The sequence below is a fragment of the Cryptotermes secundus genome, unplaced genomic scaffold, assembly GCF_002891405.2.
Source record: "Cryptotermes secundus unplaced genomic scaffold, Csec_1.0 scaffold816, whole genome shotgun sequence".
NCBI lineage: Eukaryota > Metazoa > Arthropoda > Insecta > Blattodea > Kalotermitidae > Cryptotermes > Cryptotermes secundus.
In genome coordinates, this window is record NW_019724601.1 from 2964758 (window position 1) to 2981983 (window position 17226).

At 42.3% G+C, this 17226-nt stretch overlaps 1 protein-coding gene across 1 annotated transcript in view; it reads right to left on the reverse strand.

Annotated features, from left to right (window-relative positions):
• The window catches only part of LOC111862481 (low-density lipoprotein receptor-related protein 2), a 340196-nt gene that overhangs the window by 76267 nt on the left and 246703 nt on the right, over positions 1–17226 (reverse strand). Inside the window, exons 3-4 of the mRNA XM_023847942.2 lie at positions 12383–12505; positions 2885–3016 (exon numbers count right to left, since the gene is read on the reverse strand). Coding sequence (XP_023703710.1) covers positions 2885–3016; positions 12383–12505 — 255 coding nt within the window. The remainder of the gene's footprint in view (positions 1–2884; positions 3017–12382; positions 12506–17226) is intronic.

Here is a 17226-nt window from a genome sequence, read left to right on the forward strand (position 1 = left end):
GTTTGTAGTATGAGAAATGTTAATGTAAAAAATAAGCATCTCCTAACAGCTATACAACATTTTCAGAAGACAAAGTTGTAGCAATTTATGCATAAGATAATGCTACACCCTCAAAATAAAAATGTTCATTAAAGTAAAAACAAATATCATGAAAACTGTATTGATTTAAAATGAGGGTTATATATATCACCCATACTCCCCAGTTATATTAAGAGGGATATTAAGAATTAAAAACTACCTAGACTATCTCTTTCCACTAGGTCAGAATGTTTTAATTAAAAGGAACAAAGATTTCTATTTGTTTACCAGGCATCTAGAATCTTTAAACATTGTGTGAATTTCTTTTGATGAATAATTTAACAGAACTCTGCAATCACTAACTGATATGTTAAATTATATGTAACTGCCTAGAACATACTTAATTAGTTGATCCAGCTGCTGAAGACAAGACACGCATCAAGAACTGACATGTATTATTTTTAATTCTGTTGATTTCAAGGGGTTGTTTCCATAATCATTTTGAATTTCAGAATTGGAGGTTAAATTTGATTTTTATGAAGCTTTTAAATAATAAATGCATTTGAAACAGGGTAAATTATTGTATCTAAATGAAATATGAGTATCTTATCATTGAAGAAAAATGTATTCTATAAACTCGTAATAGTAAATGGCTTTAAACTACGAATGTGTGTTATGTGACACAGTTCTACGTTTGAAACGCTTTCATCTGAAGGATAACATGCAACTTAATTCAGTGCTTTAACAGAGAGTGAAGAAGGGAAATGAGAGAGAGAAGGAATGAGGTTGACGGATAAAGATATGAGATAAATGACTCCCTGCTGAATTTTAATGGAACGTACTAGTAATGCTATGCTAATACTGGTTGAAAATGAAAACTATGTTATCATTCCAGGGCGGAAGGTTCTATTTGTGAGTCTGTTACTCATACTCCGCTGAGAACGAGTTCAAAGTCCTGTTAACAGTTCTCTGTAATGGAAAATTACAGCCATATTTTCTGAATTTTAGAAATATTAACAGAACTGTAAAATACATAATACATAAGATATACAAGGGAATTTCAGTTTAGTTATTAGCATGTCTGTAATAAAGAACATAGGTGGAAAGAATAAGAAAGCTTCTGTAAGGTGCAATACAGGTACATAAATTATGTTTAGAGTCGTCATAAAGAACTGTTTCTTTAGCACAAGAAAGTATCTGTTCAGATAAAAAAACAAGAGTGAAAACTGTACTGCATTTAATTTCGTAGCAGAACGGGTTTCCAAATGCATGATGCTGAGATGTAAATACATTTATCTTATGCAAAACAACTTGCATGAGGAGTAGGCCTTTTTATAAGAAGTAAATGGTGACTAAAACCCAATACATCACTTGTAGCTATACAGAAGAGAAGTCTACAAATATTCATAGAAACGTCTTTCGGAGATTCACTATACACTAATAAAGCTCTAGCACTCCTGTATCTTAGCCTGTATGCTGCACCCCATAAGTGGCTAAAGGGTATTCTAAAAAAGAGACAGAACATTGTTTTCTTTGTGATGTTTCATAACAGAGTAAATTTTTCCTGGGTGGGTTCGTCAGCCCAACACCCAACCCACAACTTGGAGGACCAAGGACTACACTTCTTCTGGCCCCTACCCTTTGAGCCGTTTGGCATGGGTGGCTCTACCAGGAGGTTACGCTCCCGCCAGCATAGCTCTCCTAGTCACTGGTGAGCGTAAACATCCTTTCCACGATAAGGCGGTAGTCCTCCAGGAGGTGTGTTTCATATGATTCAGCAAAAAGCTATTTTTCCCCTAAAAATCATTAACTGGTTGATCTCTGGAATGGAAACACGCCGTTGGATTTGGCGTTTTTACGATTATGAATATGGAGAGTAGATTCTTCTGGGATGTGGCATCGTGTGCTTCGGAGTTATATTATAACGCAGAAGTCCATACTCCTGAGAGATAACAGTGTGTGTACTAAAGCGTACAGACTGAATTTGTATAAAATTATTTAAATAAATTTCGTGCAGCAAACTAATAGCTATGTTGGATTCGAGCTTCTCAAAGCGGTGACTATGGAGTGTTCTGTCTTCTAGGATACAATGTCGTGTTAGTTCGGTGAAAGTCTATCGACGTTTCGGAGGAACAGTGCCTGCTACATGCTGGTTTCTTCCTCTGAAACATCGCTTGACTTTGACCGCACTACATGGCGTTGTGTCATATGTCATAGAAGACCGAATTCTCTGAAACACAATGTGTTTAGTGCGAAGGTAGGAAGTAAATTTAAGGTGTAAGTGAAAGGTGCGGGAACGAGTTCCACATACCGAAACAAGAAATAATGTTCATACCGACATGTGTCCGGAAACATCTAATTTGTGAGTTAATAGCTAAAGGAATACTGCTATGACCTATTTAATTATTCATTTTAGCCGAGATGTTCCGAATAACACCTGTCATGGCCGATGGGTAGATAGGAGGAGAATCTATTGCATGGCCTCCACGCTCACCTGACTTGAATCCTCTGGATTTTTACCTGTGGTGACACTTAAAGTTTCTTAATTGTAGCTCCTGTTGACAACGAAGAGGCACTTCACCATCAACTGTGGATGCCTGTCAGTCTATCCGCATCTTCGAACGGAAGCTGCGGTCCATGACGAGACGTGTCGACGCATACATCTCATGAAGGACATTTTGAGCGCTTACTTTAAGTGCACTAGTTCAGCTACAACTCACAAATTAAATTTTTCCGGACACATGTTAATATGAACACTTCTTTTTCTTGTTTTGGTAGGTGGAACTCATGCCCAACGTCTGTATATTTACACTCTATATATGAACATTATTTAGATGAAGTTCATGCTTTAGAAAGCTAAACTTACTGCATTCTGCTTCGTCTGTACCATCGACGCAGTCAACTGTCATGTCGCACCGGTGGTGTGGAGGAAAGCAGTATGTCTTGTTCCACATGTACTGACCACAGGACTGCTGCCCGGGCTCGCAGTCGGGAGGTGCTGAAACAATACAATTGTCACTGAGCGTGGGGCCGGAGCCATTATTCCAACTGCAACCAGAACTGCTATGGGGCCCACACAAGTGACATGAACATCAAATTCTTATGGATGTGCTCTACTGCGTAACTTCTGCTCTCCTGCCAGAATTTTAATGGCTTCCTCTCGGCCTTGCCACGCAGGACCAGATTAACAGTTGTGGGGGCACGGGGGCAAAAAAAAAATATATCGAGACCCTGGGGGTATTGGAAAGGTGGGGGACCTCGGGAACAATCAAAACGTGGAGACGCCGGGGGCAATCAAAATGTGGGGATTCCGATTGGTAACAACAATTTTAAGCTATGACATTTCTCTCCCTTTCCCTTGTTTTTGTTTTCATTTCTTATAACAACTAAAAATACAAACCATCTTTTCGTAAATTAATAGATGTAAATGTCTTAGTAAAACATGTAGATTATATTTCTGCATTGTGGAGGCTCCGGGATGACCACCACGGTCGCCCTGTCCCTTAAATTCGGCCCCGTTTCCATGCGAACAGGCGTTGGGAACAGGGTACAACTACGGAGAAGGATAGCGCAGCAGCAACGTTGCAGACTTATGTTCGGGAGGTGTTCGGTTACAAACTCGAACATGATACCAGCTTCGTGGTTTTCCCCCGTTCCTCTACGATACTTCGGGAGAGTATCTCGATCAGAATATGACCGCTTCCTTCCAGATTATTTCCAATTCATCGTTTATCAAGATCCTACACTTTGACGCTTTGGATATTGACAATGTTCTGAAAAAAAAAACGAAGAAAGGAAAGTTTGCAGCTGGCTCAATCCAAATGCTTACCTAATCGCAAATCACAATCGTCTACCAATCATACTCAATGTTATATTTATGCAATACAGTTAATCAACAATTATTTATTACTTATAACTAGTAGATACGCAGTTTTATAAGGCAAATTTTCGTTAAGATATTCTGCGACGTGTCTCGACTGTAAGAGCCATCATTGTGGCCCCTAAAACTAAAAAAACAAACTCCGTGGCCTATAGACCGCAAGCGAACTATACCGACCGAGCGACCGCCGCTTGTCAGCATAGTTAGTGCCAACTTTTGTGGATAGAGGGTGTCGCGTGGTCAGCACAACGGAACCCCACACATAACTACAAATAAATACTGGCAAACGCTGTAATTAGAATATTATACATAGCGTTTGTTCACTGGGTGTAACAGAGCATACAGGTAAATAACAATTATAAATTATATATCAAATCCGTTACGCATGAAAATCGTTAAATGACGTAACAATTAATACGGTCGGATTCTTCGCAACCCAAAAATACACCAAGCCGACGGCCTTATCACCTATTTTCGATCGTATTTCATGGGAACCGGAATAGCTTAGTCGGTACAGCGATTAGCCTATGAACTGGATGGCCAGAGTTCGATTCCCGGCAGGGGCGAGATATTTTCTTCTGATTCACAGCGTCAAGACCGGCTCTGGGGCCCACCCATCCACTTATTCAGTGGGTACCAAGGATTGTTTCCGTGGGGGTAAAGCAGTCGCGGAGTGAACCTGACCACCCACCTCCATCTAGTGCCGGGGTCAATAATGGTGGAGCTACACCTCTACTCTACCATATGTCTTCATGCCGTTGGGCTTAATTAAGAACAGGGACAATTTTACCTTTTACCGTAAATATTCGGCATCGCTTCGCTACAGTCTGTGCTGTGCCACTCATCTGAGCACTGATAACAACTTGCTTTTAACGTGACACTACATTCCGAGCCACATCGTCACCTCCGCATTATTAGCTAGATCAAATGCGCATGCGCGGCTCTTACAAGTGATACTGGTACTATCGGCCACACTGAAGTGTGCAGCCAGCTACAGAGAATTTGTTTACGCCTTAAGATTGAAATGGGGAAGCGCTAATATAGAATTATTATGGTGCTGAATCAGCCTTGGAGCAAACCAGACCTTCAATTATTATTACGCAATGCTGCATAACCAGCGAGACATGTGTACATACGGGATGATTCATTCTTACGTTTGCGGTCTTACTACCGTCCGCTCGCAGAGCGAGACCCCGGTCGGTGCTGGGCTTCTCTCCGAAGAGAAAATCGACCGCTACCGCCTCTGTGGCCTAGTGCACGGAGTTCCTGGCTGCAGATCTAGAGGTCCGGGTTCGATTCCCGGCGATACCAGATTTTCTGAGAAGTAGTGGGTCTGGAACGGGGTCCACTTAGCCTCGTGAGGATAACTGAGGAGTTACTTGAATGAAAAATTAGCGGCTCCGGTCTATAAAACCGAAATTAACGGCCGTGGGGATTCGCTGCGCTGACTACGCGACACCCTCTATGAATAATAATTGGAGACAGGATGTGAAAGGAATTGGCCGTGACCTAATTTTGGTGTACTATCCAGGAACTTGTCTGAAGAGACTGGAGCAAACCATGAAAACCTGTCAGAATAGCCAGTATCCTGTGGTAGATGTTATCAGCAAAACAACTTTACTTCATAATACAGAATGTCCTAAAAGTCTGTACCGATGACACAGCTGTTATGATACACGTTCAACGCCGATGCAAACGCACAAACGTTTGGGCCAGAACAAGAAAATGGCGCGAACTGTTTGCGACGTGATCTCGCTGCGTGCAGTGACAATTTCTTCCAGAAGATGTTACTCCCTATGGTACCAGAATTACGGGATACCCTGTATAAGACAGTGGTGTCCTCCAATATTGACGCACGTTTCTATAACGGCGTAACAAATTCCGTGACACAATGAAGTTCGCTTTTCACGATTTCCAGAATAAAATAGCTATCCCTGTAACAGGCCGTGAAGGCCCATAGGGTGAGACGTCGAGGCTCCCACATTTTCTAGACAATCGGCTCACAGATGGCGGTGAGGCTGTCAGCCCTACGCGCTGGCCGGCCGCCCTTTATCCCTCAGGAAGATTCCTGGTAATCATATCTGTTAGAGGCTGAGTCGACCCCAGGGCCATAGTGCGGCTGGAAGGATTTAGTCACTTAAAAATCCGACGTTCTCATCGAGAATCGAACCCGCGACCTTCCGGCTTGTAACATAGTACCTCAACCAACTACGCTGAGTGCCCCTTTCTAGAACAATATTCCAGATTTAAATATATAAGGAATCCAAATGTATTTGTTTTATTCTGCAAACATAGTTTTAGTGTAGATCTCTTGGGTTGCAGTCAGGAAGAGAGCCCGAAGTTTCAGATACATATCGTTCCCATCTTCAGGTTCGAAAGAGGAGCCGTTGTCTAGCAATGGGTCTACGTCACAATATATATTTTAGACACACACCACTTAAGGCTCTGAACCTTCGTATTCTACTATGAGAGATTAACTACAATTGCAGTAATATATGCATGACAGGCCTACACAGAGGAAGGTAAACATTCATTAGTGTCTTAGTCTCAGAATATCGCCAAAAGCAGTATTCTCCCCAACCTTGGCTTCAACTGTGTGAACTTTGTTACATGAGGTGTATTGAGGTTAATCCTATCTAAAATTGATGCATCTGATGAGATCGTGCCGACAAACGATCCTTTGAGCTCACTAAAGGTGCCTTCCAAGTTGAGGTAACTGAATTAGGCCTTAGGCTTTCACCGACAGTTAACAATACAGGCCAGCACTTCACACTTGTTAAGTCATGCATGGCGAAGAAGATGATGCCAAAGTGACTATCTTCCAAGTATCGTTCATGCATGCGAGGGAATTTGAAGGAACGGTTGCCGGGAGACCGCACGAACACAGGTATGGCAGTCAGCAGTTTGGTGGGTAAACAGAGATGGCGCTGGAGGGAGGCGTACACGGGAAAGCGTGTCTAACCCAAGTCCCGAGCCATTACACAGGCCAACAGCTGTTTTGGTGCCGGGGTATTTGGAGCTGATTTCATATGAATTTGATGCCCTGAATTCAAATATGGCATTAGTTTTTGCCTAGGAGCTCAAATTTTTAAGATATAACATTTTGGTGAAATATACGTTACACTATTTTAAGTTAAATCAGTGGATCAAATAAAAAAACTCAACATGGAATTTTTATTACTACATTATATTTATATTTTTATTTTATTATATTAAATACAAAGATAGAGGAAAAAATCATCGACTATATATAACAGTCAAACCAACTATAGTCACGGAACACTACGGAAGCTTCTTTTTCGTGACTTTCTTGAATGTATTTTAGAACAGTCCCTTTTTAAACTCCAGCAGTAATCTGCCATCATGTGTGTATCCCATCTTCCTTGGTAGCGGTCCTCCATAGTTTTAATATCCTGGTGAAATCTTTCACCTTGTTCCTCACTGGTGTCTCCTAAATTTTCAGGAAAACTATCTAAGTGACTGTGTAAATAGTGCACCTTAATGCTCATGTTACAGCCAAGGGATTTGAAACTGTTAAGCATCTCGTTTACCAGTTCAACATAGTTTTCAGCTTTGTGTTTGCCCAGAAAATTTTCGACAACTGCAACAAATGAAGTCCAGGCTTTTCGCTCAGCCTCGTTCATCGAATTTGCGAAGGCAGGATCCTTAATGAGTTGTCTTATTTGTGGGCCGTCAAATATTCCTGCTTCAATTTTTTCCGTACTCAACTGAGGCATTTTCATTTCTATATATGCAAAGCATGATCCGTTCTTATCAAGGGCCTTTACAAACTGCTTCATAAGGCCCAACTTGATATGCAGTGGAGGAAAGATGATTTTCTCTCGTCTAACTAAGGGATCGTTAATGATATTCTTCTCCCCAACGTACATGTTTTCTCTCTTGGGCCATTCTTTTCTAACCCAGTGGTGTGTTTTGTCTCTGCTATCCCAGAGGCACAAAAAGCAGGGATATTTGGTGTAACCACTTTGCTGTCCAAGGAGAAAATTTACCATTTTTAAGTCCACACAAATCACCCATTGATGTTCATGATACTTTATCTTCTCTAAGACCAAAGCTATGGTGTTATATTCTTCTTTCATTTTCGTGGAGTGAGCAATTGGTATTGAACCATATTTGTTTCCATTGTGTAGAAGGACACATTTCAAACTTCGCTTTGAGCTGTCAATAAATAGGCGCCAATCATCGGGAAAATATTCAGGAAGAGCCATTTTTTCCAAGAGTCCTCTAATTTCGTGACAATATACAAGATTGTAATCTTGAGAGAAGAAGGGTAGCAGATCCGTTTCTCTTGTGCGGTAAAAGGAAATTTTGGTTTCTTGTTCCAGTAAATTTTTGTCGTTCAACCTAGAAGCCAGTAATTCAGAAGCTTCTTTTGACAGGTTGAGATCTCTGATGAGGTCATTTAACTCATCCTGGTTAAAACGTTGAGGGATTGACGACATCCCTTCATAATCACTGTCACCTTCATTACAATCAGAAGGGTGATTAGAGGGAAAATACTCATCCTCACAGAGCTCTGGTAGCTGGTGAAACGTTGGGATCGGTACTTCCTCTGAGTGAGGAACTGGGCGTCTTGCAGAGGCTAAATCAGGATAAGTCCACTTGCTACGGTTGTTTCGATTGATTCCAGTAATATTTACTAGGCAGAAATAACAGTCATCGAAGTGGTTCTTGGGTTCTCTCCAAACCATCGGTACGCCGAATTTCAGACTTTTTCTTTTCCCGGTAGTCCACTGTCGTAAATGTTCTGTACAAGTTTTACAGACCTGATGCGGTGCCCAGGTTTTATCCTGATCACCAAGCCTAACACCAAAGTATACAAAATAAGCTTTCTTTACAAAGTCACTAACAGTTTTTCTGTTTTCTTTTAACGTGTATTCTCCACATATGTAACAAAACACATCAGGTTGATTTATACAACTTCTTCTTCTTGAACTCATTTTATTTCAATTCAGGAACACAAACACAACAATCTTCAACACAGTACGTTTTAGGTTAAATTTATAACAACTCTTTTACTTTTATAAACAAATATCACCCGAGGCCAACTTCGATGTACCCTGCACGGCGAGAACATATAAACTAACCTCAACTCTAGTGGAAGCGTTCAAGTTCACTTCACACCGGACAGACAATGCCATCTAGTGGATTTTGGGGGAACTCAGTGGACAGCAGACTGACAATAGGGCAAATATACAGGAACCAATCCTTGCATATGAGATTTAGAACTGCACAAAATACAATTAGAACTGCACATTTTGTGTAGAACTGCACGTTACAAAAACGCTGATCTAAAAAAGTAGAGCTGGTAGAGAAAAACTGATTTTATATTTAGATTCAGCGCCTTAAATATAACTAAAATTAGTTCTAAAATCCTAGACACCAAAAAAAAATTTTTTTTTGTAGGCCTGTGTTATCTAAAGACATGAAAATGAAGACATTTCATCGCCTGTTGAACTTGAAGTTCATTCAAAAGTAACTAAGAGGACTATTATCTTCATTCCGGGACAAGTTTGCGGACGTTTCGGAATATCCTACTACTAAAAACAAACTCCGTGGCCTGTAGTCCGCAAGCGAACTATACCGTCAGAGCGACCGCCACTTGTAGGTGAAGTTAGTGCCAACTTTAGCGGATAGAGAGTGTCGCGTGTTCAGTACAACGGAACCCCACTGCTGTTAATCTCGGTTTTCTAAGCAGGAGCAACCATTTCCTTGAAATATCTCCTCAATTATCCTCAGGAGGGTCCCTCAGTGGACCACGTTCCAGACCCACTACTTCTCAGAAAATCTGGTAGCGCCGGGAATCGAACCCGGGACCTCTGGATCTTTAGCCAGGAACTCTGACCACTAGACCAGAGAGGCGGTCACAGAACCCACTACCATTAGGGTCTAATAGAAAGCCAAGCAAGTAGGAAGTAAGAAACAGGCGCTCTGCTTGAAGTCTACCGCTGGTTGTTTGTTTGGCTTACTCCTTCACCCTGATGATGAAGGCAATACTTCCCTCTGAAAGCTCGAAGGACTATTGCACTACATGGCCTTACACCCCTAGAACAACGTACTCTTCGTTTTATTGTTTACCGCTTCATCCTCTATTAAATGTGGGCTCTTGACATGAGCAATGAGTATACATTTCAAGTACAGTATACAAAACTACGAGGAAGAGTCAGTAAATTGGCCACAAATGGAAATAAAACAGCTGAAATGGATGTAATAGTTTTCCTGTGTGTATCACTAGGTAGCAGCACAGTTCAACTTCATGAATGTCTAAGCAGTACACGGGCATGCGCATATTCAGAGGCTCGTTTCAGTAGTCAAAATGGCGACTGTGTTTGAGGTGTGTACTATTGAAAATCGTAATTCTGCTATGCTTTTTGTGGGCAAAAGGACTCAATGCAAAGGATGTTCATAAAGAAAAGTGGGAAGTGTTTGTCGTGTAAAGCGGATAACAACTGGGTGGCAAATTCGCTGATAACGCAGAGGTTGAAGCAGGGGTGAGGATGTGGCTGAGACAACAGTCAAAACACTTTTATGCTGCAGGTTTCGATGGACTGGTAAAGCGATGGGACAAGTGTCTCAATGTTGTGTAGAGGATATATCGAGAAATAACTTTTCCCAGGTTCGAATATCACATGTTTTATATCTATTTGTGACCTATTTACTGACTCTCCCTCGTAATATTATAATTTTGTTTCTTGCTTTTTGCTTCGCGATAGTTTCTTGATTTATTTTTCTGATCTGAAGATGGAGGCGCCATGTCACTCTGAAACGTCGTGTGACTTTAAACGGACCACAAGAGCATTACGTCCAAAAAGACAGAAGCCTTCATAACCACGGCTGTGAGAATATCGGATCCTAATATAATGATTATATATTTTGCAGAGATGGTCCAGATTCATCTGGCTCAGGTGCTGACCAATAGTACGTTCGTGTGAAGAAGAAAACGAAATTTTGGATTTCATAATAGGCAGGAAGTTCCTTGATTATGTGCGTGACTGCAAGGTTCTTCAATGCCTTCACTCTGGGCACTTATTTTATTTTGAAAAAAAAATGTAAATACAAAAAAGGCCTAGGCAATGCCCATCCTGCCCTCTGTAGCATATTCTTATAAACATCTTATTCTACTACAGCTTTTACCCCGCGATATTTTAATATTTCTCTTAATTTAACTCTAAGAATATACTATTAATATTTTCTACATATATTTCTTTTTTAAAATAAATATAGGAATGCTATTTATGAAGTAACAGACGCCTTGCACAAATCTTTCTTCTTCTAGCCTTAAGAGCTCTGTAACTGACTCTGGGTATGCCCATCACTGTTGCCTGCTGGTCCTCGTACTCTTTACAGCCCCAGAAGATATGTTCCTCCGTTTGCAGCCCGTCACTGCTGCCCGCTGGTCCTCTTACTCTTTACAGCCCCAGAAGATATGTTCCTCCGTTTGCAGCCCGTCACTGCTGCCCGCTGGTCCTCGTACTCTTTACAGTCCCAGAAGATATGTTCCTCCGTTTGCAGCCCGTCACTGTTGCCCGCTGGTCCTCGTACTCTTTACAGTCCCAGAAGATATGTTCCTCCGTTTGCAGCCGGTCACTACTGACTGCTGGTCCTCTTACTCTTTACAGCCCCAGAAGATATGTTCCTCCGTTTGCAGCCCGTCACTGCTGCCCGCTGGTCCTCGTACTCTTTACAGTCCCAGAAGATATGTTCCTCCGTTTGCAGCCCGTCACTGCTGCCCGCTGGTCCTCGTACTCTTTATAGTCCCAGAAGACGTGTTCCTCCGTTCGCAAACCGTCACCACATTCGCATTCGGCCCTGGAAAATCGGCTCACAGATTGCGGTAAGGTTGTCAGCCTTACCCACCGGCCGTTCTTTACTCCCAGGAAGATTCCTGGTACTCATTTCTGTCAGAGACTGAGTCGACTGCAGGGGTGGAAGGATTGCGCAAATTGTAAAATCCAATGACCTCATCGGGAATCGAACTCGCGACCTTCAAGCTTGTAGCACAGTGCCTCAACCAACAACCCTGCCGTGTGCCGTGGGTACATATTTGTCAAATTGTGTTGTGGAATGGATTAATCTGGCTCTGAGTTAGGGCCACTAGCAGTCTGGTGTGTGGAAGGAAATTAAATTCAAGAGTTTCAAAAAAAGGACGTAAATTTTTTTATTAGTTTGGCGAATGTAAGCTTCCCATAAAGAACTCTGTTTCACGAATTTATGTACCATAATATCATGGATGTACAACTGTACTCTTGAAATCACAAAATCGTTACTCATCGAGAAAATCACCACGTTTTTCTGATTGTAATTTCCATCATTTTTGTGGGAACAAGCGTAAAACAAACTTATTTAGACGGCGCTGCAGACGATACTGGAATACAAGGCAAAGTAGCCGCCTCTAACGCACTAATTACACACTGTGACGTCAGAGCTTCGTTAATTAGCTGAGTGCGATTGTTGTTTACTTACGACAAGCCTGGAATTCATCTTCTCCTTTCTCGCAATCTTTCTGGTAATTGCACACCCACAGCGAAGGGATGCACTTGCCTTCTGGGCAGCGGAACATCCCGGGAGCGCAAAATGACCCATCTCCTGTAACACAAGACAGATCACCCGTATATGAAGTATATGGTATACCTTTATATTTATCTTTTATCTTATTTTATGTATTTGCTACTTTAATTATAAAGTCCCGATGAGGTCAATTGATTTTTTCAATTGACCTAATCCTTCCAGCCGCACTATGGCCCTGGGTTCGACTCAGCCTCTAACAGAAATGAGTACCAGGAATTAATTAAATCTTTGAGCCGATTGTCTAGGAAATGTGGGACCCTCAACGTCTCACAACCCTATGGGCCTTCATGGCCTGTTACACGGATAGCTTTACTTTTTTTTTTTACTTTTACCAAATTTAGGCAAAAGTTTTACGTCAGTATATAAGACGAAGCGTTGCACCGATAGGGATCCATATTGGTAGTTTAATGACTATACGTATTCCTGTGTATTACTTCTTGATGATGGTCTTATACGGCCGAAACAGGTAGGCAGCAATAAGCTCGACATTAAAACTGCGTTGTTGTGTTTGACGGTAGACATAATTCCTCTATATATATATAACAAAACAAAAACAAACAAACTCCGTGGTTTTAGTTCGTACGCGAAATATACCGACCTACCGACAGCCGCTTGTCGGCAAAGTTAATGCCAACTTCAGCGGATAGAGGGCGTCGCGTGGTCAGCGCAACGAATCCCCACGGCCGTTAATTTCGGTTTTCTGGACCAGAGCCGTTATTTCCTTGAAGTAGCTCCTCAATTATCCTCACGAGGCTGAGTGGACCCCGTTCCAGACCCACTACTTCTCAGAAAAAAATCTGGTAGAGCCGGGAATCGAAACCGGACCTCTGGATCTGTAGCCAGGAACTCTGACCACTTGACCACACAGGAGGTCGTGTATATGTATATATATAAACTTCTAGTATTGTTTCAGACGTCAGTAGGAAGCTAACATTTCCAAGTGACGGGCACCAACGTCTCCAGAACGCCAAATCCAAGACACCTTCGAAGTTTTAATAATCAGAAGAGAATTACAGACAGAGCACGTGTACGTGTATCTCTCTAATTGCTGAAAGAAGCAAAACGCGTTTATATGTTGCAGGATTTGAAATTCTCGCCGCGGTGGTTATAAACAGTTCTAGCTTTCAGGATGTGACGCCGTGCAGTCTGTTGGAAATCAACGTTACGAAAGAACACGTCCCGTCCATCATCAGGGTAGGAGAATAAGCCCAGAAAAAAACCAACGTGAAAACTCTGCTTGCCACTTTCCTTCACGCTGGCTTCTTGCTCGGCTTACTCTTCGACACTGAAGATGGAAGCGTCATATTCCTCCGAAACGTCGACTGACTCTCAACGGACTACACGATGTTATATCCCAGAAGAAAGAACTCTTCACGTTTATGTGTTAACAGGAGTAGTTCATGTATGAAAAATTACAGGGCCGAAATGTATAATGCAGGGTTTTTTCCCGTCTTTCCCGCAGCTGTGGTCAATTTATTTGATTTACTTGCACTCTAGGCAACCACTCGTGCTTGAAAGATGAGCTGGCTGCCTGACCAAGGCAGGCAGGCGATTTAGTTAACAGAATATCTCTGTGAAGTGCGTGACAGAATAGACGTTGGTTGATTAATGTAGCTACAACGGAAAACTGCTCCCCCGGGGACTTACGAAATTAAGCCACTTCCACTGAACGTAAGTAATGGATGTCGGTTTCCCACAAATCAGTATCGAAGCTGATTGCTCAAGAACATAAACGCAACTGCGATGGTAGGCATGTCTACTGGTTGCCTGATTTTACATTATAAGCGGGACAGCTCAGTCGGTACATAGCCTAGCTATAGGTAGGCGGCCAAGGGGTCGGAATTCGAATCCCGGTAGGGTCAAGATTTTTTTCCCCTCTTTGCGTCGTCCAGACCGGCCCTGGGGCCCAATCAGGCTTCTACACAATGGGTACCGAAGGTTTTTCCCCGAGGGTATAGCAACCGGAGCGTGACGCTGTCCATTCACCTCCAACTAATGCTGAGTTCAAGAATACGCGGACCTAGACATACTGTCTCCCAAACCGTTTCATGGCGTAGTGCTTAATTAGTTAAGCAAAGGGACAGATTTACCAATATTGCTCTCGGTTTTGTGCTGCAGGGTTTAAGGTATTTCTAGCGTAAATTGTAACGGCTATCGATTAAAACAAAATAAAACTAGAGGTAAGCCGGAAATTAAGAAGGTAATAGTAGTGAAGAAAAGACAGTCGAAGTTAATGTGAAACAATAACAACTTGCAGAGCACTTGTAATTCTAGGGAAAGTGGCGAACATCCCTGTACTTGTAGTAGAGTTTTACGGTTCAAGGACTTTATCTTCATCCCTCCCGCTCATTGGATACAGCATGAGAAACATTCAAAACTTTATGATCATAAAATATGGATTCCATTCATTCTAATTATACCGAAATTTAATTAAGACTTAACTGTAAAACTGAAAAGTTAATTTTAAAAATAAAGAGAAGCGAATTTATTGTAATTAGTTATTTGTGAGGAAGATTATAATTGATTAAAAGGCTTATCTACGTACCATGAACCAGTGCCAAAGAAAATCAGAACACAGAAATCCAGAAATTAATATCTCCACGGGGAAAGTCCATGTTGATCAGTTCGTGTTATTAGTTCACCACGTGACTTGATGCTTCTGGGAAACCCGAAGCTTTATTACCACGTTCATAATCACTGGTTCCAGGCACTTCAATCCACATAATGTCCATATAACATACTCTCACGTAGTATGTGTGACTATAGACGGGGTCTGGACTGGTGAAATATATTTACTGACCACTTACACGTCGTAACTACAAATAAATATAACACTACCGCTATTTTCACACTTTACAATTTACTACAGCACACAGTGTTATCAGTCTGTTACTAGACGTTTACTGGTAACGGTTCAAACAATGGCTATTCCTCTGCCTCCAAGCTCAGGTCCTCTCTTTATAGATTCCCGTATAGAACTCAACTGACTGGGTCTAACTTTATCCCTTGCTTATAACATCTCGGCATGGACCACATAGAAAACACAGCTCTTCTACAGTTACGTCCATCTGTTCCATTATTAAGAATCTCCTGCCTAGCAACGGGAACGTGTTTACCGAACCGTTTCCCAGAAACGGCACTGGTATATCTGACCATCTCGTGAGTGTTATATAGCAACGGCTCTACACGCTACAATATAGTTCTCAAACATCAACAACCGAACAGGGTGCAGGTTGTCCTAGCGGCAGAAGTCTCACCCGTGTCACCGGCTTTCCTACTTTTCGTGGTATTTCTCGGTCCCTCCAGGGAAATATCAAGGAAGTACCTAAATTACGCTACGACAATATCATTCCAAATTCTTTCCAATTCATCTACCGTTGTTATCCGACGCTATACGGCCGTGCTACTGGAAGCTTCGTCAAAGAGATGAAACAGTTAAATAAACAAGGAACAAACAAGAACGCAAGATTCAGTGTCTTCCACAAGCATAAGACAGTCTTCAGCCCATCAAGGAATTCCCTGCGTTTATGTGACCCGCAATGTTAATTACATGCCTTCTATTACTATTAAACTACTTAATGGTAACTAAGTTTGCAATTACTTTCTAAGGCCACGCCAAAGCTAAAGCGGTTAGTCGCTGGCTTCCCACCGCGGTGGCCCGGGTTCGATCCCGGGTCTGGTCAAGTGGCATTTGTGGTGGACAAATTGGCCCTGGGGCAGGATTTCTCTTAGTACTTCGGTTTCCCCTGCCAATATTCATTCCACCAAATTCCCCATCATCATAATCACCCGGGGCAGGTACAATAGGTACAATAGGTACAATAGGCACAATAGGCCAATCAGTGGCCTCCGTGCCGAGTGGACCCAGTTGGACTCCACCCCCCACTAAGCGAAAATATCCAAATGATATGTGATCTCACCCCGTTCGTCTGCGTCGCGTATTTGTGCCAATGGACCGTAGAGATTGATGAATCCTGCCTCGTGTTCCTGAGGACTGGTAGAGGAGAGAATAAGCCCCAAAGGTTGTAGCTGAATCTGCCGTCACAAACCACACACGACATTGCGCGCCTTTTCTAACTTGGTTCGCCATTTTGCTTGTTCATCCTCAAAGCGCTCCTCGCTAAGGCATGTACTGTCTTCGCTCGCTCGCAAGCCTGGATCGTGGGTTCGAATCCCACACAAGGCATACATGTTTTGTATGTGTTCATTGTGTTTGTGTTGTCCTGTGTATAGTTAAGAGGCCTTGCGACAAGCTAATCACTCGTGCAAGGTGTCCTACCGTCAGCAAAATGGTCATTAAACGGAAAATAAGACGCCAAGGACCAAGGGGGCTTAGAGCCTGTGAAACGTATCTTCATCCTCATTTGGTGATCATCAGGTGAGATCTAAATTAATGCAATAATTATAATGTATTGTCTGCGGATCAAAGATAGCATAAATAGCACAAAATGCTGTAGAAAAAAAAATGTACCAGTAGGGTCACCCATGCCGGAAAGGTCAAAGGGTAGAATCCAGGCTAAGAGAGATACCCTGGTCCTCCAGGCTGGGGGTTGGGCTAACAACCTCATCCTGTAAAAAGAATTTTGTTGAGAAACCTAACAACTAGCCTCGGGTAATCCATTTCTATGGCAGCTCGCATTGGTTGTGGAGACTGGTTGTAGAGGAGGCCAAGACTCACCCATGGCTATAGCGCCGAGTGGTAGGTGGGTAGGTAGGCAGGTAGGTAGGTAGGTAGGTGG